The 24,759-nt window shown below is 35.0% G+C and overlaps 1 protein-coding gene across 1 annotated transcript in view; it reads right to left on the minus strand.

Moving 5' to 3' along the window:
• Positions 1–3,040: 3,040 nt before the first annotated feature.
• The window catches only part of trh (PAS domain-containing protein trachealess), a 178,322-nt gene continuing 156,603 nt past the window's right edge, over positions 3,041–24,759 (minus strand). Inside the window, exon 10 of the mRNA XM_072545912.1 lies at positions 3,041–24,732. Coding sequence (XP_072402013.1) covers positions 23,663–24,732 — 1,070 coding nt within the window. The 3' untranslated portion in view covers positions 3,041–23,662. The remainder of the gene's footprint in view (positions 24,733–24,759) is intronic.

Raw genomic sequence — 24,759 nt, forward strand, 5'->3', positions numbered from 1 at the left:
TCTGAAGGTTGTGGTGGTATCTCTGTTGTTCTCTGGTGCATAGATTGCTATCACATTCAGAGGTTTGACATCCAGTTTAACTTTTACACTTACTATCCTTTCAGAGGTATATTTACATTCTTGTACTTGGTGTAAAAAATTTCTGTGTACTAACAGGGCGACTCATTCTTTGGCTCTGGTTTCTTTCGCAACACCACTGTAAATCATCTGATGGTCATCTAGCATAATTTGACCCTTTCATTTTTCTTCGTCTGTTGTATTGCACATATATCTATATTTTTTTATACAAGCTCTTTTGTAATTTCCTGCTCTCTTGTGTTTAAACTTTAAGTTCCAAGTACCGATGCGAAGTATATTTTTCGTTTTCCATAAATTCGTTGTCCTCTTTCTCATGTTAGTCGTCGTAATGAAATCATTACTGTTCCGAGGCATAATCCTGTTTCTATTTCATGGTTTTAAAGTCTATCAGTAGGGTACTAACCTGGCCATAGACCCCCTCGTACTTTATCCAGGCTTGGGACACGCAACAGTTCTGCCGAGCTAATCGATCCACCTAACAAAACTTCAGGCAGAGTTCCCAATAATTATATTATTGAATAATTCAAGATTTTGATTTGCGCTATTGGTTAAATTAAAGTTGTTAGTTTGTTCTTCTATGAATGTTTGATACAAATCCCAGTCAGCTGACCCAAGTTTTATTTTGTACTTCCTATTTATATATAAAGTTATGTTATTTGCTTTGTAATGTTTTGAGTGAAGCAAATTGACTAGAAAATCGCATATTTCATGAATTTTTTTTTTTAATTTCATTAAGAACATTTGGAATATCATCCTAAGTTATAAGTCTGGTCTTAAGTGTTTAAATACTGGGAGGAGGTAGGCCATTTTCAAGGATTTCAGGAGGGGTAGACATTTGTCTTTTAGTAACATTCAGTGAGGAGCTTCAGTGATTTTTTTTGCTTTCAAATACTGAAGAATCATCTTCGCATATTTTTGGTCGTGCCAAAATCTGTGATTCTTTGTTTGTTTGTGAGGAAGTGGTTTGGTCATTTGTAGCTGAAGTTAATTAGTGAATACGTATGGTGTTAGGTTCCGGATCCATTAATGTTTCAGCACTTTTTTGGTACTCTTTTTGTAGTTTTTCTTTCAGCTGCATATATGCACTAACTTTTTTGATACTTTGATTATCTTTGCGAGAGTTGTGTATATTCACGCGATAGACAGTTTCCATTTGATTAATTGGGCTACTTGATGATGATAAGGAAGGAAAATCAGAGTCTTCGTGTATGGAAATACATCAAGACTTGGAGTCTTGGGTCAATTTAAATCGTCTATGGAAATGTATATTCGATATGATGTATTGTCGATTGTTCGATATGAATGAGATTAGGAATAAGTCAGGAATTGATAAATTTTCTAAAGGACTCATGAACATTTGCCTCCTAAAGCTGAGCACGTAGCTGTATTCCGGATCTTGTATTCCATCTCGTAAAAACGTCATATTGGAGGCGGATTTTATACCCATAGTTTTTAAGTGCTCTTCAAGTATGCTATTATGTATAGTAGGCCATACATTAGATATTATTAATCGCTGGGCAGGGGTTAAGAGTCTTCCTACTTCAAAATATTGATGTTACCATATTATTTATAGAAGCTAAGAAATTGGTCGACTACAGATTTATATAAGGGGTAGATGGAGATGCAATTGTTTGCAATTCTAGATCTTATCAGTTTTGTATTTATTTTTTTTTTCTTCTTCGTTCTTGTATGTAGGCTTTAAAACCTGTTTCTTCTGCAATATTAGCCTCCTAAATTGTTGAAATTATCGCACCATATTTTTCTTGGTCTGCCAATGCTTCTTCGTCCATTTGGTGACTTATCTCGTGCTAGTCGTACTATCCTATCCTCTGCCATTCTACTAATGTGTTCGTTCCATTTTTGTTTCCGTTTTGTCACCCATCCATTTATGTCTTCTATATTGCATGCTTCTCTTATGCTTTCTCTTCTCTCCCTATCCAACAGACTTTTTCCTGATATTCGTCGGAGTATTTTCGTCTCAGTTGTTTCTAGTAGTCGTCTCGTTTTAGACGTGTCAGGTCTTGTCTTCGCCGTGTATGTTAATATAGGTCTAATTGCTGCTTTATAGATTCTTGTTTTGTGTCTTGTCTTAGGTGCTTGTTCTTCCAGATTGTATCATTAAGAGATCCCGCCGCTTTACTTGCTTTTAAGCTTTGTTGTCGTATTTCTTCTTCAGCATCTCTTCTTGTCATACATTTGGTTTTTTTGCTGATACTATCATATTGTATTTCTTTCCTGTTGTATTGAAGATGTATGTTAATCTTTGGAGCTCGTATTCTGTCTCGGCGATTAATGCGGCGTCGTTTGCATAACATAATATTTGGATTTCTTTGTTCCCCATTCTGTAACCATGACTTTTACGTACTGCTTGTATTATTTCGTCCATTATTATATTAAAGAGAAGTGGGCTTAACGAGTCACCCTGTCTGACACCGCTTTGCACTGGTATACATTGTGTTTATACACTGTGTATACAGATGTTGTCGATGGTTTGTATAATATTGATTGGTATGTTTCTTTTATACGATAGGTGTAAGACGTCTTCGACTTGGATGCGATCGAAAGCCTTTGTCACGTCTATAAAACATAGATATGCTTCTTTATTGTACTCGATGGTCTTTTCTGTGATTTGTCTTAGTACAAATCTACGCAGGATCTTCCAGATCTGAATCTTGTTGTTCATCTGATAAAGTTGTTAGTTTATTGATTTTGTTGGTTAGGACTTTTGTGGTAAGCTTAAGTGCGGTTTTCAGTAGATTTGTACCTCTATAATTGTCTTCTTTATCTCTCTTCTTGAACATTGGTATCATTATGCTGTTTCCGAATCCTGTATTTATTTACGAATTTGATTACTGATATTTTCGTCAGCCTGTGCGTACTGTGAGTCTGTGAGTACTTTTTAATGGTCATAACATAAATAAAATACTAAAGGAGTTATTTGAGTTTAATAAATAAACTACAATACTTAACAAAAACTTTAATAAACATTTATTTAGTACAGAAATTGATTAAGTATATATTGCACATAGGAAGACACTACGAACATATTTAAAAAAGCTATCGCAATGTGCTTTGTACTGAACAGTATGTAACAATATGATACAAGTAGGTAACCCTAACGAATATAATACTAATGATAATTAAAACTAACAAATCGAAGTAAAAATCACATTTCTACATTTTGGGCACCATTTTTCGATATGAAGTATCTCTTTTCAAATTTAACATCTTTCAAAACAGGAAGATCAGAGCAAAAATTATGTTAAAGTAACCTAATTTAGAGGATATTATTACAAATCATCTTTAAAATATTTTGTTATCATAATCATCATATTCTTGCAATGTAATTATTATACTGTACTGATTGATCTTCTTAGGTTTCATATATCATTGACCCAAAGGCCAACAATTATCACCGTTTTCTAGGAATAGTTATCTCTATTGCCAAACAACATGTCCCCCAGGCTTTCGAAAGGAGTACTCCCCAGGCTGGATGGAGGAAAGTCACAAATTATATGACGAATTTTTGAAATAAGAGGATCTCGAAATTAGAGACAATTTGCTGAAGTCACAGAACTCAACTGGACTTAATAAATGGAAGTCTTTAGTACAACATATTGATTTCTTCCAATCCAGTCGGAAGGCATGGGGACTGATTTGCAAACTAGGCGAAGCAAGGTAGAGCACAACAGAATAATTAAGAACTCCCGAGTTCCATCTAAGAAAATTCATACATCGGCTGTAAGAGGGGCTCCAAAACAACTTAAAGCAAATACTCTAGCAACATCAGAATACTCACGTGCCTTCTCATTGAATGAAATAAACAAAGCACTTAACCAATCCAATACAGGAAAAGCAGCTGGCTTTGATAGAATGTATCCTGAATTTATAGTCCACACCTGTATAAAAACACGGCAGTGGTTCAAGAAATTATTCAGCGATATTGTGACTACAGTTGTGCTATTTCCAGAATTCAAAAGAACAAAAATATCGCAATCCCAAAGCCTGGCAAAGACAACAAGCTGTCCGAAAGATATCGACCTATTGCCTTACTCAGCTGTTATAAACTAGTGAAACGACTCTTATATAACAGAATATGTAAAACTATTTAGGTTGCTGTACCAATGGAGCAAGTCGGTTTTAAAAGAGAATAAAGCTGCTGTGAGGAAGTGCATTTTTCGAAGCTTTCTTTGAAAGACCTAAAAAATTTGCCATAACATTCATAGACCTCAAATCTCGCAACTTGTTTGCTAATCAACAATTTACTCACTAACAGACTGTATCAGGTATACATGAATGATGCACAGAATACCGTTAGAAAACTAAACAACGGCTTACCTCAAGGCTCAGTGCTAGCTCTATTATTAGTTAGCCACCTTTATATGGCAGACATATCTGAAAATTGCAATATGAAAAAGAAAATTCGCGTATGCTGATGATCTAACTATTGATTTCCAAGATAAAAGTAAAGAAACAGGAGCTGTAAACGAAAGTCTAACTACACTAAGAGCTGACGTTTACGCCCTAACACAAGCAAAACTGAAACCTGTCTCTTTCACCTATCAAATCGACTTGCGGGAGATACACTCAATGTAACTCCAAATGACACAGCTATCAAACATAACAACAATCCCAAATATCTAGTCATCAGACTTGGTAGAACACTAACAACATTCAAAATTCATCTTACAAACGCAGCTGGTAAACTGAGAACAAGAAACAATATAATAACAAAACTTACTAGAACAACTAGGAGTGCTTCTACGGATACATTTCGGACCTCTGAGATAGTTTTGGTTTTTTCAGTGGAAGTATAATGTGAACCAGTATGGTTAAATAGTGTGCACCATTATGACTAAATAGTGAACGTAACAACAAAATCGATGTCCAACTTCGATTCAAATCGATAAAACCATGAGGATAATAGGAAAATAATAGAAAAAAGGACAATAAAATTAAACTCAGTGAGATGGCTCCCTATTTTGAGTAATATTGCTCCACCAGATCTACGCCCTATAGCACGCACCACAAAAGAGAGCAGGCGACTGACATTTAGAAATGAAATCTTCCAATCAGAACTACCCGAAAAATTGGTGATACTTATGATATACATTGGTAATGGTCAACAAGATAGATGCCAACAATGTAATTAGACTATGTCCAGATATCCACTCCAACTCAAGGCTTGATCAGAACAAATCTGCCCCGGTCTACCTGAGCGAGGCTTAATCTTACCGCTTTAACTTTACTTACCGCTGGTAAAACGTGTGTGGGTAGAAAAGAACCAAATGCCAAAAATGACTGGATGACACCAGATATCATAAAGCTTATAGAAGAAAAAAGAAAATACAGAAATACAAATGAAGAAAAATACAAGCAAATGAAGAAACTAGTAGAAACGCAGATCATGGAAGATCAAAGAAATAGAAGAATTTATTATGACACACGACACACATAACCTACATAAGAAACTGAAAGAAATTACTGGTAATACGTGGAAGAGAATACCACAAGTTATAAGAAAGTCCAATTGAGATCTCCAATTATCAGAAGAAGAAAAACAACAAACTTGTGAGAAATACATCAAGGACTTATTTACGGATAATCATCATTATCATATTCTTTGCCTTTATCTCTATGCGGGGTAAATTATTTACAGATAATAGAGAAGACATTAACGAAACATTACCAACTAATGAAAATATATCTTATATACTAAAAGGCTAAGCCCTTTTCTTGTGCGCAATACTCCTCCTAAACGGTGATAGATAGGAGAATAATTTTTTCGAATAATTAAACTGATTGTTGAGTAGATTCCCCCTAAGGTTTAAAATTTAAAAAATTCGAACCGGTTTAAAAATGGCGGCGATAAAATGAATTTTTCCTATAGTAAAGTATAGGAATTCAATATTATACACAATGCAACAACGCGTCAATTCTCGAATGCTGGAATGCACCAACAAGTGTTTCCACTTAAGGAATAACGATAATGACCACTCAAAATTCGGGATCCTCCTGTCTCCGATTTTAATTTATGGGGTCTGTTTTACACTATCTGATCAGTTGGTATTTTTTTATTTTTATGTTTAGTTAGAAAGTATTCTGTTTCCAACAAGTGCAGTGTGTGTGAGGTGTTGTGATTGATATTTAGAGATTTAGACTACGTTTTGAGTTTAATACTTGAAGAATTAAATAATGAGGTAAGCATTACTTTGTTTTTAATTTATTAGTTAGAAATATATTATTAATTTTGTTGGGAATAAGCCACAATTTTACTTTAAATTAGGTTTATTTTAAATAAATAAAAAATAAACTTATTATAAAGTAAAATTGTGGCGTATTCTCAAAAAAGTGGAACAGTAGGCGGTAGCGCGGAGCATCATACTGTTTTCTGTATTTTTTAAATTTAAATAATATTTAAATATAAATTTAGTTAGTTAGTTAGAGTTCTCAAACCGACTTCTTTTTCTTAAACGTGGCATTTTACAATCTAAAATATTCAAAAAAAAAGTTACTTTCGGTTTTACTTCCGTTTTTTATTTAAGTCTAACAATCATATTGTTTCCGTTTCCTAATGTAAATCTTCCTGAAAATCCTAAAAGACTACTGTATCGATTTTCAATTTAAAAAAATTGGCGTCGATACAGTTTATTTTTAGGATTTTTGGAACATTTACACCAGGCGACGGAAACGATGGATCGTTAGACTCCGCCCCTCTTAAATATCAGCAAAACTTACATCATAACTCGATGTCGAGTTGGTCCGCTAGTAAATTCTAAAATCAGAGTTAAAACAGACAATTAAAAACTCAAAAAGTGGTAAAGCGCCAGGTCCTGATGAAATTCCAGTACAAATATTAGAAATCGTGAATGACGAAAATATTGAGTGTCTTATTAAATTATTTTAAATAGTTTCAATTTCTCAACATCTTTTTACCCTTATCATAAATAATCCTAAAACTTGTGATGAATACCGATTAATTAGCCTCATAAGCCATACTTTAAAAATATTACTCAAATTATTCAACAGCGTATACCTATATAAAATATGTGAAGAACAATTAGACATCACACAGTTTGGATTGAGAGGTGGAATGGGAACAAGAGCGGTGTTGTGTGCAATGACGATACTATTACAAAAATGCTGGGAATACAATAAAAACGTATTTATATGTTATACCTATAGAATTTCAAAAAGCATTTGACAGAGTTCAACATGGTAAACTCATACATGCATTAAAACACATACACCAAGATCCCAACGATATTAATTTAATCAAAAATCTATACTTCAATCAAACAGCGGTCGTAAGGGTGGAAGATAGTGAGACAAACCAAGTAGAAATTCAAAGAGGAGTCAGACAGGAATGTGTGCTGCCGCCACAATTATTTAATGTGTACTCCCAACTATTTCAGGAGGCAATATGGGAAAGAACTGAAGGTGTAAGGATTGAAGAGAGCATTATTATTAACATAAGATTTGCAGACGATAACGCAATCATAGCAGAAAATATAGACTATTTACAAATTATTATAGAAATCATTAACAGAGAAAGCAAAAACATGCGACTAATAATGAATATAGATGAAACCAAATACATGGTGATCTCGAAAATTCCTGTTGACAACGTATACCTGACACTGAAGGATAAACTGTTAGAGAGAGTCGACAAGTATAAATATCTTAGAGCAATTACAAACTCACAATTAGATCAAGATGCGGAGGTAAAGATTAGAATTAAAATAGTTCGAAAAGGATTTATAAAATAAAAATCAATGTTTACAAATCAGAAATTGAGTATGGTTATAAAATTGAGGTTCATCGAATGTTTTCTATGGTCTAAATTGCTAGATGGGCTAGAAGCTTATACTCTGAAACCCTAAAAATTGGAGGCATTCAAAATGTGGCTAGGTATATAGACGTATTCTTAAAATTCCTTGGACTGCAAAACTCTCAAACGATGAAGTGTTAAGACGAATTGGACATGGCAGAAAGCTTATGAGCACAATTAAAATAAGAAAAACATCGAATCTGGGCCACATAATTCGAAACGATAAATACTTTCTTCTACAGCATCATGCAAGGAAGAGTAGAGAGAAGAAAAGGCTGGGGAAGACAGAAGAAATCTTGGCTGAGGAATATCAGAGATTCGACCAACCTGATTATTGAACAGATATTTTAAGTTGCAAAAGATAGGGAAAGGTTTAAAGAAGTGATCGACAACCTTCGTTAGAAGACGTCTCACTAAGAAGATATGTGTATTTATTGTATTGTTATAATCCATACGCTAAATAAATACAATTTAGATCTACTTGCTGACCAGATCAAGTAAGATATACAAAATCTGGTATAGTAACTACATTTTTTGGTAGTTGTTTTGATCTTCCTGTTCAGAAATACACCAAAACTTTGATAGATAATATTAAAATTAAAAAACAGACTGAGTGATGGAACTATATACAGTCTACATGTAAAAAATATTATACTTACGTTTTGCCCTTTCCTGTAAAAGAAATTTGCCAATAGCGTTAATAAAGATAAAAACTAAAACATATTTTTTAATGAAATATTTTGTAATAAAAACATTTTACAAAGACCTAAATAATTATATCTTTTAATCACGATTATAGAACTATAGTAAAATAGTAAATTATTCAACAAGACAGTATGTAATTATTACTCTTTATTTAGATATATCCAGTCCAAAAACCAAACCTAACAAGACACCAAAGGGATCAAAGAACTGCATCTATAAAATACCCTGTAAATGCAACAACTTGTATACGAGATACATTAAAAACAGGGACTTCGACAGATTACAAATATGCAAACATGCATGGGATAATAAACATAGAGTACAATGGAAAGATGCAACAATAATCATGAAAGAAATAGACAAGAAAAAGACAAAATCAAAGAAGCAGCCCTCATCCTATTCAATGAAGAAAAATGTGTAGTAAACCTATCAGAAGAATGTAGCAGGCTTTGGCTGCCAATACTTAAAGAAATCACCAAAAAGAATGTACCAACAATAGAGGAATTAGCAACCCTGTATACACATCGTCCTCTATCATACACAATACATATGCAACACACATCACACGTTCACATGCTCCTCTATTGTTTTTAATTTTCTTTCCAAATATTCTCTCTTTTTTTGCCTGCAGATTCTTTTAGCTTCTTTCCTTTTCGTCTCATGTTCTGTAATTGTTTCTTAGGTTCTATTATCGTTTTGTTTTCAACTTTGCCTTATTTCTTAGCATTAGTGCTCTTTTACATTTCTCGTCGAACCAGTCTTCTTCTCTCTTTGCTCCTGTATTGCCTAAGCAAACATTAGCTGCTTTTGTCATTGATGTTTCAATTTTACTCCATTTTTCTTCCAATGTATCAGACATTAAGTTGTCTTCCTCTAATCTTGCGTTAATCTCATTTGCTAACCTCTTTGCCCCTTGTTGGTCCTTAAGTAAGGCCACGTTATATCTCTTTTTGTCTTTTAAAACATTTAGTTTTACAGATGGATCTTGATGGATATTTTCTATTAATATGTGATCGATTTGGTTTTTACTCTGCCCATCTGGGATATCCACGTTACTTTATATATGTCTTTATGGTCAAATTGTGTACTGATTATCTTCATTTTATTCTCCATTGCACATTCTATCAATTTTATCCCGTTCTGGTTACTTTCTTGATGTACTTTTCCCTCTTGTTATCTGCCTGTAAAGTTCTTCCCTACCGATTTTTGCACTTGAATCTCTCAGGGTTAATTTTATGTCGTATTTCGGTATTTTCTCCATTATTTCTGCTAGCTTTTCGTAAAATTCGGCTTTAGTTTTCATATATTTTTCCTCCGTGGGTGCGTGTACGTTCACAATACTTATTTTTCTACACTTTTACTGCCTCAAAAATTAAAATAGCTATGATGATTGCCAACCTTCGTAGTGGAGATGGCACCTGAAGAAGAAGAAGATCGAGTAGTCAGACTCAGGTCTTTATTGCAGAATAGAGCATTCAGACTTTCAAAATGGATTCAGAATATAAATTTAACAAAAGTGGTGGTAACAGTATATAGCCTTTCCGACTCTTGAGAATTTAAATATCCCATGTTGTCATATTTTCGAGTTTTATGTGAGCTGATTTATAAATTTGTCATGCTTCACGTTATCGAACGCCTTCTCAAAATCTCTAAAACATGCGAAGACATTCCTCTACCGATCGAGACTTTTTTGGATCAATATTTGCATTGCGAATAAAGCATCTCTGGTACCCATACCATTTCTGAAACCAAATTGGCTTTCACTTACGTTTTTATCTTTCTCCATAGCCTAGATTGTAGGATTTGTAGATATTCTAGTGCTAAGGGCATCTTATTAAATAATATTAAAAATAAATACCAAAAAAAAAAATGAAATATACATGCGTGTCTAAGTCAAGTAATGAGATATCTAGGTTAATAAATTGATGAAATGGAATTAGAGGGTATGTACACAATTTAGTATCGTTACTGACGAGTTAACAATGTCAGCAAAGAAATTAAAAGAAGAATAATTTACACCAATTAGTTTTACTATGGCCTGAGAGAAAACAAAAGGCTTCAAAATTAACCATGAAAATTAAACTGACCATCTGTAAAACACTAATAAGGCCTGTGTTAACATATAGATTAGGAGGAACGTTGATAATTACACATAATGGATAGAACCTGCTTAAGTGTTTCGAGTAAAAGTTCTAAGAATAATATATCTAGGAGTGAAAGACCAAGGCTTTGTGAGTATGTGAAGCCTAAAGTTTATTAAGATAGTACACCTTAAGTGGATCAGACATGTAATCAAGTGAGAGGAAGACACGACAGGACACGATGTGAGTCGTGTCATGAAAAGTCGTGAAAAGTATTGTGAAAAAACAAAAGTTTGATTTAAAAACAGCAGAAAACCTCATTCCATTCATAGGAAACAATGAAGATTCGGTTAGAGAAAAGCAAAGGCAAACTGAAAAAATGTTGGCCAAAGTAAAGGGAAAGATTGCAGTAAGGGTCTTCACAAATGATCTAAAGAACGAGATAATTAAAATAACTTTAAAAGTAAGAAAGCATCCATCTTTAGCAAAAGCAATTACAAACGCTAGGGAAGAAGAAACCCTTCGTTATACAGAAACTTCAGAGATGTAGTAGAGGAACAAACATGTTGGGCCAGTCAGCAAATGATGTTTAATTGCCCACAGGATACAGGTTGGTTGGTTTAACTGGAAGCGAATGAACGGGATACTCTGTGATCGAAAAATCGAGGAATATCTGAAAGAAACGATATACAAGAGTCTGGTGAGATCTATGTTAGCGTGCGGCGGTGAAATGTGGCCTGTAAAGAAGATTCAGGACAAGCAGATGGAGGTAGCTAAAATGAAAATGTTACGTTGATTGTTGGGTAAGACTAGAAGGGACACAGGAATAACTTGATTAGGGAAAGAACCGGGATGACTACAGTCTCAAAAAGATTTCAAGAACAACGACTGCAATGGTTTGGTTATGTCAGACGTAGAAATAAAAATTATGTGGGACAAAGGATTCTTCTTCTTCTTCTTCTTCTAATGGCGCTACAACCCTTTGTGAGTCTTGGCCTGCTTAACCATGTTCTTCCATTCTGCCCTGTCGGATACTTTCCTTCGCCACTGCCTGATGTTCATGGTTTTAAGATCCCTCTCTACGTCGTCTATCCATCTTTTACGGGGACAAAGGATTAAAACTATTAAAAAGTTCATGGGAAGAGAGGTAGAGGAATTCAAAGAGAAGATAAAAGGACTGTGTGATAGATGACTAGAAAGAGAAAGTTTAGATGAAGAAGATACGATGAACAGAAATGAGTGAGAAAACATCTGTTTAATAATAATTAAACTAGTCGAGGCTGAATTGTTGTAAATAATTATTGATTTCATGGAATTATGTGGAACCTTGAGGACCACTCACAGAGCGACTCTTGAGGCTCTGCTAAATTTACCTAGTCTACATCTTATTGTAGAATACGAAACCATAATGGCAGCCTATTATCTCAACTGTTCTGGATACTGGTTGAGAATGAATGGGCGGATAGGCCATTGTGACATTTGGAGACAGGGCCTCAATTGTTATCTTGTGCTCTCTATGATACAGGACAGCATGGCCCCTAATTTGAATTCTTATCTTCCTTCTTGGTTCAATTTCCTGACAGGGAAGAGTGGATGCAACGAAAGCCGGTACTGATCCGTCGAAGGGAGCTCACTTGGTTCACGCATGGGTCTAAAATGGACGCGCGAGCGGGCAGGTGCTGAAGTATATGGTAGCGGAATCGAATTTGAATCTGACCAGGCTCTCGGCTCCTATGCATCAGTTTTTCAGGTTTAGATCTTTGTGACCCTGGTATGTGCTTAGGAGATAAAAGATAACACTTACTTAGGCAGGATCAACTTTATCTGCTCTGAGAGTCAAGCAACGCTAAGGGCTTTGGAAGCGCCCAATGTCAGCTCTAAGCTGGTTTTTTAGTGCAAGAGAGCACCTGCTGATGTTGCGTTGACCAATAGGGTTAACTTAGTATGAGTACCGGGACACACAGGCGTGGAAGGGAACGATCGGGCTGACGCCCTGGTAAGACAGGGCTCATCCACTTTGCCTATGGCACCCCAACCTGTGATTGAAGTGCCCTTCAGTACTGGTTGGCGTAGTGTCAAAGAGCTTTTTCGGCGCAGGTTGTGGAGGTATGAGACAGGGTAAACTCCACATAGTGTTCAGTGTTATGTTGCGGTAATATCCAACATAGAGAATGGCATAAAGTCTCTTATAAATGAATGCTTTGACTGAATCATAATAGATGAATATTTTAAAAAGATCTTTGCCTCATAATGCCACTGATAATGATGTGATGATTATTTGTGACAACCCACTTTACATCGTTTGTATATCAGCTCATGCAAAACATCTTGGTTTCAAAATATTGGTATTTCTAATACATAATATGCCTTTTTAATAACTGTTGATCTTAATTTTCGGCATTTAGTTTATTTTGAAGGAAAAGTGTCCCTTTTTGAACACACAATTTTTACATCACTTTCTGATAGATGACTGAATAGTGGCTACAAAAGATAAAGAAAATTATTGCTATATGATAAGGTTGCACAACAATATTTAATGAACATGATAAAATAAATTAGGAAAAAATAAATTAAAGCACCAAACAGCAGCAACGGGTATCCTAAACTCTTCTAGCAAAAGATGGGAAGAAAATAAATAAAGAATCACGTTTATCAAAGGACAGTTCACAGCGTAAGAATTTACCGAAAAATAAACAGTAACAAAAAAATAATAATAAAAAATAATAGAGTGGATTTGAAGATATTCGCGTGATATCAAATGAGTACCCAGTAAATATAAATATAATTATAATATAAATTGGAGCAACTGAATAAACAGATTACTAATTTAAGAACTTTCAGGTGCAGGCTGAGACATCTATTTTGCACATAAACCACCTGACTAAGCAAGAAAAAATGCGCACCTGGATGAGTAAACCTCTACATGGGCGACATCTCAATCAGATCAGCCAGGAATATGTCAGCAATACAGCGTCGAACTATTGGTTGATAACAATGATGAAAGATATTTCCCGAGACTGAGGGATTCCTACTTGCCAATTCAGGATCAGGTTATTCCAACTAAATATTACCTGAAGTATATTGCCGGCTGGCAGGCGTTTCTCGGTACTGATTATAAAGAACGCCATGATTCAGTAGGAAAGATAATCCACCAAGAACTAGCTGACAAACTGTGACTTCTTCAAACCGACCACCTTCCTTACTATCATTACGTCCCTGACAGAGTACTTGAAAATAACAACTACAAGCTATACTGGGACCGCACTGTACTTACAGACCAACCAGTGGCTCATAATAGACCGGATCTCATACTAGTTAGTAAACGTACTAGGCAAACAACGCTTATTGATGTGACGATACCTAACACCAATAATTTGCGTGCTAAATGCAACGAAAAGATCATCAAGTACAGGGATCTAGAAATACAAACAATCAGGAGACAATGGAGAATGAAAGGTACCCAGACAGTACCTATTATTCTACCTACTACTTGTGTTATTCCCAAAAACCTCCTAGCGAACATAAAACAGCTGGGTCTAAATGAACATCTTTATAAGGCCATGCAGAAAGCTGTACTCCTCGCGACGTCCAGATGTGTATAAAAATTTTTGGTAGATACTACAGAATACCAAGTCACCTAGGGCTCGATAACACGGAAAGAGTCCCATCAGAACTCAATCCTTTTGATACCGTAGGTATCTGGGATGAGTGAATTTTCCCCTTATAGGGAGTGTGAGCGTATGGCTAAATCTGGATAATATAAATTTAAACCAAAATACAAAACACCTCTGAGTTTCTATTACTTAAATAATTTAAATTGTCTAATTATATTTAATTTTGAAGTGTTAATTCAACCAGTAAACAAAATAACACCTTGTCCTAATGACCGTTATGTTATAATGCTTTATTGGCCAGAATAAATAAAAAAAGATAAATAACACTATTTTGTATTATTGAGGAGTACACGTAAATGCAAACAAATAGGGAAGCAGAGGCCCTCTTAGTTTTTTTCAATACTACGAGAAAAATAAACAACCAACAGCTTAAGCGCATTGCTCTGGAATATTACATAGTTGCAGCTGGATGTTGTAATTCAGTAGAATTATCAAAATACTTTTGAACATTTATGATAATTCGTAAGTTTGTCATATCAAAAATTTCATTGATATATGGATGAAGTAGACGAGCATTCATTTCGTCTACATTTAAAAATGCTTTCGTACTACAAAAACGCAAAGATCTTCTCTTTCCAAGGTAGCTCGGAGGCATTTGACGACGGGCGATGACGATTTTTTATTCTTTTCAAAAACCTCAAAACAGGTAATTTGATATCTGCTAAATTGAAATTGGTTTATCAAGAAATTTTTAAACAATTACAAAAAACCGATCAAAGTTTCGAAAATTTCAAGTATTTTTAATTCCTTTAAAAACATGTATCCGCTTGAAACTTTAAACAAAAATGTGTATCTTATTACCCATCGGCAACACCCACTGCAGTGGGATGCAGATCTACGAGAACAACTCATGAATCATCACTCATGCATGCTCCAAAAGTCGATTTGGAGTTTTCAAAGTATCTCGGTTAAAAATTCGATGGGTCTCTGTGAATTATGGATTTATTTTGATGTTTAGTGGGATAACTCGATGAAATATTAATAATTCGCGTATCAGTTGTGTTTAAATTGAATATTAATTGATCAGAACCAATTTATATTTACCTTGCATGATCTACGCTACAATCAATATGAAGTATTCAGTATCAAAAAAAATGTAATTAGAAAGTTTACCTCTTACAAGTGTAGCAGACGAAGAGTATATCACGATTAAACTTTATGGAAAAATGTAAGTATTGAAGCCGACCCCACATAGAAGTGAAGGCAAAGAGAAAGAGAAAATAACGTTTTAAAAGTGTTACAGTAAAAAAAACAGTTTTGAGGACACGTCTTAGCCTATATCAAATTTTTTTTAAAGAATTTTGATCCAAGTAAGCGTTAACAACGATTATTCAGATTTTTATACGGCACAAAACAGTACCCCAGAAGGCTCAGTACTGAGTCCTACCCTATTCCTAGTTGCCATAAACAACATACTAATTAAATTACCTAAACTTCACAACATTCAACATGCATTGAAATTAAAATGGAAATGGGCTGGGCATAACGAAAGATATCAGGATGGAAGATGGAATAAAGAAATTGGCCGCTGGAGACCATATACTGCAAAAAGGTCAAGAGGTCGACCGCAAATGAGATGGAAAGATGACATTGAGCAAAGCGCAGGTCCAATGTGGAAAAGACAAACAGAAGACAGAGACAAATGGAGACAAATGGCAGAGGCCTATATTCAACACATGAATAGATTTTGGGCTATAGATAGATAGATAAACTTCACAAAGCTCGCCTCTATGCAGACTATTTAGTGGAGTATATTAAAAGAGCACAAAAACCCTCCATGTGCAGAATAGCAGAGACATTTTTAACCCAGTTAGATGGATGAACAGCTAGTACAGGATTTGAGTTCTCCGCTACAAAGACAATTAGTAGGATTTTTTCGATACAATCACCCATTGTACAAGTCCTTTATTTTCACAACAGCGCCATTCCCTTCGAAACTCCGTGAAATTTCTCGGTATGTGGTTGGATCAAAACCTTTCCTGGAAAAAGCACATACAACATTTGGCGCTTACATGCAACAAAAGACTCAATTTGCTTCAAACCGTATCAAATCGCTTCTAGGGGTCCGACTTCTAATCAAATGACGAAGAAAAATAATTCGTCACATCTCGGAATAGGATTTTTAAAACGCTCTGGTGTTAGCAATAATCCCTAGGGATTAAAACGGAGATCCCGGTGAGCCTTCTACAACTTCTACTATAAATATTTTTTAATAAACGAATACATATAATAATAAACGAATAAATATCTCGTAAGTACACAAATTAATATTTTTTAATCAAATTTTTTTGTTTCAATCCTTTATATGTTTTTTTAAGCGATGAAAAATACTAGAAATTGTATATATTTTAATTGGTTTTTTGAAAATATAAAAACCAATTTCAGTTTAAAGGCCGGTTTTCACGCTACGTCTTATTGTACGTTTTGTTGGATAGGACAAATCCTATACAATAAAACGTGGCATGTAAACAGCAAAACGTACGTCTTGTCGAATAGAAATGAAATCCAAGGTCAGATCGTAGAAATGATGGGAGAAGCATAGTTTTGCGAGAACTGATAGGATGAAACGTTACGTGAAAATACATGTTCAGACAAGTCGTCCGATCTTGACTTATTTGACGACTAGTTCCACTGCAGTTCGTTTCATTTTTCATAAAAAAAGCCTAATAATGTCAGATTTGCGGCAATGCACCCACGATTTTCTCGGGGAATTTATTGAATTGTATAAAAGTTTTTAAGTAGTTATGTTTTAAAACCAAGTAGATTGCATTACAGGTTTCAGGAATTATTTGGCTTAACGCTGGTTTGGATATTATGATTGTGAACTCCAAGTCCTTGACGATGCGTCCTGTTGTAAGATATCTGAGAGTGGCTGTGAGTCTTTCATGGGGTGTAATGGCTTTTCTCATGAGGTGTCTTATTTCAATACGTATGGTGTTACCAACTCTAGCAATTGACAATAGGCTGAGGTGTCCATCGCAAATAATTGCGCCAGTCATCTGGTTCGCCTCTTTTAGTAACGAGACGTGGGAATACTGGCTTCTTTTTAGAAACCCACTCTCTTGACCATCTTGTCTTTTCCCTCTTCATCCCCTTTTTCCTCAGTCGTAGTATATTTATAGTTGAAAAAATAAAAGAAAGCAGCCGTGTTTCCTCCATAATAAAAAAAAACACTAAACAAACTTCACACAACTCAAGACTCTGAATTAGAAATGAGGTAGAAAACGGAAGGAAAAACGTAGTGTGTATACACTGGACAAAACGTACATTTTGTCGTACGTTTGATATGACCCACAAAACGTACAATAAGACGTAGTGTGAAAACGGGCCTTAACAGGTCTCAAATTAACGTTTTTAAAATCGTTGAACAGCAAAAAAAGAAAAGCCCATCGTCAAATGTTTGAAGCTTTTTTTTTTTAAATTAAATCATTCTTTTAACGATGTTCCACTTCACCAAAAGTGGACGAAATGGATTTTCAATTCCTTCGTCTATAAATCAATCGAATTTTCCATATGGCAGCTGTTACAAATTACAATAAACTTTCTTAAATTCTACAAAGGATATCTGTGATTTACTGTTTTACTATACGTCTAAACAGAGATTATGATAATAAACATACGATGTAATTTGGTAAGTAACCACATTTTAAACAATATTTAACATATTTCTTTCACTAATATATTATTATATTGAAAATATTTTTACCATTACAATAAAGTATTAAGAAAATGCTGTATACAAACAATTGCAAAACACTTCATACTAAGGATTTAAAACTTGTTCGTGATCAGTCATACCCTAGCTGCCGATAATAACATCAATTTAACAAATTCATATTTACAAACTTTTTACCTACGATTCTGTATCATAATGTTGTATCATATCGAGTCAGTATACATAAATAATCAAAATGAAATCAAAAGATTTAAACAAGTTAAATTTGCATTGAAACTGACACCATCATTATACATAATATTATTTTTTTAGGCTTAAAGGTTGGCAGTTATTCATTTAGACTTTTTCATATCTAATTGATAAAAATGATGAGAGTTTACAGTAAGTACGGTAAGTACGCGAAGAAAGAGGTTTAATAAAAAATCACCAACCGATTCATTTAAATCATGTCAAATATTATCGATATACTCTCGCAATGTCTCATCCTGTTGTATATATAAATAATGGATATGAAGTGTTGGTATAGGAATCGGAGGGGTTGTTCTTTTGCTGGCAAGAGCAAACCATTAAAAATCTCCGTTAATTACCTAACTGATAGTGACGATTGGGTCCTAGCTGGTCTAAAAGGTCAGCCAGCTCTGCCAATGAATCCTACCTCCTACGTCCACAAAGACATAAGTCATGTAATCCCGGCAATATATAGCGTATTATGGGAGTACGTTATATAGCAGAAGGAATAGGGTGAAAAGCGGGTTTCGGCTCCTTATAATCAGAACACACCAGCGAACCCTTACGAACCCGCACTGAGACAGCGTAGTAAGGTACGCCTTACAACCCCTAACATGAAAGATACATTCAAATCATGGCCCTCATTCTCTATAGGCCCAGATGGCCCTGAACTGGGTAGCTTTCGGGATAAAGCCAGGATGGCAGAGGGTGCTAATAATCTGCTGAGTCTAAACTGCTGCTCACTATCAAATCAATCCAGACTTGTAAAACTGAAAATATAAAATGTCATATTAGAATTAGCGCCAGGAGACACATTCTACTATCGAGAAACATCAATGGACAGATCAGGCGCTATCGGATTCGTAATCAACAAAAAATGGAAACAAGGAGTAGTAAAAATAACTAGTACCTCGGACAGAGTAGCTAGCTTAACCTAACAACTATCAAGGAGATACAATATACAAACTATATGAATATAAGCCCCAACGATTACTCACGCTGACGAAGAAATAGAGGAACTCTACAGTAACATAACTGAAGCATTAAATACTAATAATAGTCACTTCAAGTATTTAATTGGTGACTTTAATAACAAAGTGGGAAAGAGAAACGGTAAGAAACAAGTCATAGGAAAGTATGGATTCAGTGAGAGAAATGAAAGGGGAGAAAGACTGGTTCAGTTTGCACACTACCAAAATATGCCTATTAGAAATACTCGTACATTCTAAAAATTCAAACATTCTAAACATTCAAAAAATCGAACAGAAAATGGACTTGGGTAGTACCAAATGGAACCACTAAGAACAAAATTGTCTTCATTCTAACCAATAAGAATGCAATTATAAAAGATGTCAGTGTAATAAATAAATTCCAAACACGCAGTGACCATAGACTAATCAGAGCAAAAATTGGTCTGATTACTACAAGAACTACAAGAGCTTATAAGCGACCTAAATGCACCTAGGGGTAAGGTAACATTTTTTAATGGTAGAGGTTAAAGGTTAAGATCAATATATGAATTGTGCTTCTTGTAAACTTTTCTAAAATCGAAACTTGCCATCTTTGCAAATAATGGACTATTATGGATAAAAAAATAGATACAATTTTTAGAGACTTAATATAACACTTTACAGTTATCAATTTCTCATAAACCCCATTTATTGTAAATAGACAGTGACGTCCCTTAGATTGTATTATGCAGACACATTATAGTTGATTGTATATACTGAGAGAAATAAATAAAAAAAAATTAATAAAAACAAGAAACAAAAAAGAAAAATAAGTAAATTTTACTTATGTTAAACAAAATTAATTGTTTATAGATATTGTCTAACCATTTCATACGAAGAAACACAAATTTTCGAACAAAACTTTATAAACACAACTCAAAATAATAGAAAGAAGGCAGTTACAAAGTGATAGGAACATTGACTGATAACGCATAAGAGTACTTAATAAAGACATTTCGAAAGTTGTGAAAAAATGTATTAGGGAATTTAAACATAAAAAAATTGTACGGACTACCGAGCAAAACAGGAGCATGAAGGTTCGAATAGCTTCGAAAGACGAAAAATTCTCGAACATAGGGATAAAAAGGGCAATGTGACAACAGACAGAAAATAGTAGGAATACTAGATTGTACACACAACACACCAACAATAAATCAAAACGATACACAAAAGGTTTAAAACCAGGGATTTGAGGATATTCCAGAAATTAGTCAAGATAAGACACAATATGCATTTAAAAAAATGAAAAACCGTAGGGCCCCGGGAGATGAAAAAATAGTTACAGAAGATATAAATATCTTCTGAAGAAAATACAAGACCTCTTCAATCTCTGCTTGTATAGTAACAAAATCCCTATAAATTGGAATAACTCCACTAAAATTTTTCTGCATAAAAGTGGTGACCACATGAACTTAGCGAAGTGCAGTGCAACTTCTCTACTCAATCATATATACAAAATGAACACCAGAATAGTAAGTAATCTCTTGGAAACAAAATTTCAACTGTATCAGCCAAGAAAACAGGCTGGTTTTCGCCCCAACTACGGTACAAATGACCACCTACAGTGCATAAAAGTCTTGATTAAAAAATCTGTAGAATACAATAGACCTCTACCTTTAACGTTTGTAGACTTCCATAAAGAGTTTCGTACTATTGAACTACGCTCACTTCTAAGGGCACTAGAAGAGTATCGAATTGGTCATAGATACACCAACATTTAACAACATTGGTCAATTGATACATCAATCGTAGAATGATGCGCATACCCTGGACAGCACATCCAGAACTCGACATCAATACTAGGCTTACCACAATCATCAACCAAAATATATTGAGGTACTTTGGACTCATTACCAGACGAATGGAAGGCATGAAGAGGTTGGTGGTTGAAGGCAAGGTAGATGGTAAAAGAACCCGAGGAAGATCGCCACTCCGATGGTCAGACCAAATAAAGTGCGCTACCGGTTACTCTCTGTAACCAAATACCATAACGTCACCACATCCTTACGAAGGATAAAGGATAGAGGAGGAGGAGGAGGAGGACGCCAACATTATAGAAAATATATTTAGCAATACTACAACAACTATAAATCTGCACGCTTCTAAGTCACCAAAGTGACTTTATCATCCCTTTACTTCAATATGCTCTGAAGTCATTGGAATGGGCAAATAAAGGAATAAATATCGATGGAGAGATGCTTAGTTATGTATGATTGGCAGACGACATTCTCCTTACTTCAGATGACCTAAAAATTGCCAGTGATGTGTTAAATGAACTCAGCGACGCAACAGGGAAAGTAGGTCTGAATATTAATTACCAAAAGACAAAATTGATGACGAATTTAGTTTTGAGCCATCCTTTGAAAGTAGAAGACGTCGAAATTTAAGTTGTTGGCAGCTACATATACCTTAAACATATGGTAAGAATTAGCAGAGATACTCAAACTGCTGAGCTGTTAAGGAGAATAACTCTAGGATAGGCAGCATAATATGGAAGATTTCGTGATATTTTTTAAGGTGACGTACCTATCAGATAATAAAGAAGAGCCTTTAATCAATGTATCCTACCTATTCTTACATATAGCGCAGAAACACTTATTCTCTCAAGGACATATGCACGTAAATTACAAGAGACGCAACGTAGAATGGAAAGATCATTGTTGGGCATAATGGTGAGAGATAGGGTAAGAAATGAAGAAATTCGTAGAGGAAGTGGTATACAGGATATTATAAAATGCATAGCTAAAATTAAATGGAAGTAGATAGGACACATTTTTAGATTGAAAAATAATAGATATGTAGACCAAAAAAAATCTTGGAATGGAGACTAAGAGCGAATAGGCGAAACTTGGGAAGACCACCCACGAGATGGACTGACGACATAAAGAGGATATGTACCACCTAGACTGTACCATTTGCACGAAAATGGCTATTTTTATTTTTGAACTTGCTGTTCTAAACAAAACAATCGATCTGCATTGATACCGATCACATAGATTCTTCAACCATGAGTTCTACCTTCGGCCAACAGATCTTCTTCCTTGAATCTTTCCCTGTATTATGAGTCTCAAAATTTCATATTTTGGTCCCCTCATCACATGGCCTAGGTATTCCAGTTTTTTGGTTTGTATAGTGGTGATTAGTTCTGTTTCTTTACCAACCCTGTCCAGTACTTCTTTATTTGTAATTCTATCAGTCCATGATGTTTTTAATACTCGCGGTATAACCAGAGTTCGAAAGCCTCGATTCTTTTTAAATTGCATTTTTTTAATGTCCAAGGCTCAGCTCCATATAATAATATTGAAAATATATAACAGCGAATGGTACGTAGTCTGATCTCCAAATTTAGATTTTTTACGTTAGGAGTGGCTTCATTCGTATAAATGCTAATCTGGCAATCTCTATTCGCCTGTTTATCTCTGTTCGCCTGATTAATTAAAAATTACTCAGTAATCTGTAATATAATTCAATTGCAGAACTAAAACTTAGTTATTTACTAATAAGACGAAAGTCAGAATTATATTAAATATTATTTGTTAATAAATTTCTTTTCTTTTCTTCTAGATTTATTAATAGTCTCGTTTGAAAGTATATGCAGATAAATTTTTATAATGTGCAATTACCATCGAAAATCATAAAGTGGCTGGAGAGAGAGACAAAAAAAATTGGTAGAAATAATGGCATGATAAGAAAAAACGAAGAAGACCAAAGATTATTAAACTTCCATAGAATACGAGTCAAAAATGCAAAATGCCGGGGAATAGAATAGAAAGGCAGCAACTAAAAAGAGTGGTAAAACATTGTTACGTAAGCCTTGAGCTTGCAGAACCTGTTGTGCTGTTGATATAAACGATAAATTAAATATAAATTAATTAATTGGATACATAAAATTTTTAAAAAATTCCTAAATTGCCTTTTTATAAAATTGCAACAAAGCCTATTATAGTAAATAAAGAATATTGTGTTTTAACAGTTAACAATTATGTTATATATGATGGTGTTGGCTTAAATTGTAATGGACTGTTTTAAAAGAATATAAAACATGCGGACAATGACACTGTTCAGGTCGAATAATACTAAATAACATGTATTGTAATATGTACATTATATTAACATAATAGGTACTAGATATACTCGGTATACTACAATATTTGCATTAAGTCGTTATTAAATAAGTCCAACTATAGATTGGTTCATGTTATTTTGTATTATTTCGTTTTTCTTTGGTTTAAAAATAGTTGAACAGACACACTATTGCGTGAAGTTTCTCACTACCTGCATCTGAAAAGTACCAGACAACTCAAGCATTATTTCAAAGGTTGGCATCATATCGTATTGAAAAATTGATAATTAAATGTCCATAGTATAATCTATTTTTACTATGACGGTGGATACCAGTTTGAAGGAGTACTCGGGGTGTTTTTACTAGAATGATACAAATGGAACCCCGTCCCCGTTGACCCGTGGTGATAAAATTGTGGTTGATCTACATACGAATACACTTGCGGTTTTAAAGGTAGGGGACTATCTGGATATTGATGCCTTAAAACATCTTGATAGGGTACTGTTGAGTCAAATGCAACACCACCGTGTAATTGCTGTTTGTCACGGGGAGACACACTAGAAGGGGGAGTCATGGAATGATAGTCCATATAATAACTAGTGGGATAATTTTGATGTTGTGATAGTAAGAATTGGTGGTCACTATATGATGAGGATCCTTCGCTGGTGGGAGATGTAGGTAACGCACCCACACCAACTTGATTGTCATTAGGATAGTAGCCGGGAGAGCTACCAGATCTGCTGCTGCCCTGTACGTTCGCACGAATCACACTTTCCCTATTGGCGTAGAGCTGCCTCAAGAGAGCTGAAGCAGGTAATGGGCCTTGTTGTTGTAGCTGCTGGTGATGAGCTCCGATCCACTGGATAGTGGTCTTCTGTTGTTGTTTTAGCAAAGCGTCTGTGCTGAAATCTGTTGGTTGGTTAATTGGCGACTTGCAGGCAGGGAGATGTTTTGACATGGCGTTCTCGAGGTCTTTCACTGACGTAACGCTGCTAACGGTATCATCCAGCTTCTTAGGACTCGTCTCGCCGCTGACATCAGATGTTAAGGGATGGGTACCATTGGTGGAATGGCAAGAGGAAGCTGGACTTATCGCTGAACTACGATGGGCCGGAGTAGCTTCTTCTTCTTCATTTTCATCGGATGACGTGTTTTTTCTTTTGGATGTCCGGCGAGCAGGAAATGACTTACGATGGTCTTTGTTGACATTGACGATCGGAGTAGCTTGAAGTTGCGTCACAAGGTCTAGGCGATGGGAACGAAGATCTCCAGGCTCTTGCGTCGTGGGCGTGTCGTTCTCGGTAGCATTACCCTCACAGGTAGCGTCCTCCAAGTCCTGACTGGAGTCCTGGGGTGGGTTGGTGAGGCCTCCGCCATTCAGGTCATCTGACCACAGAATCAGTTAGAATATAT

The sequence above is a fragment of the Diabrotica undecimpunctata genome, chromosome 10 (genome assembly GCF_040954645.1).
Source record: "Diabrotica undecimpunctata isolate CICGRU chromosome 10, icDiaUnde3, whole genome shotgun sequence".
Taxonomy (NCBI): domain Eukaryota; kingdom Metazoa; phylum Arthropoda; class Insecta; order Coleoptera; family Chrysomelidae; genus Diabrotica; species Diabrotica undecimpunctata.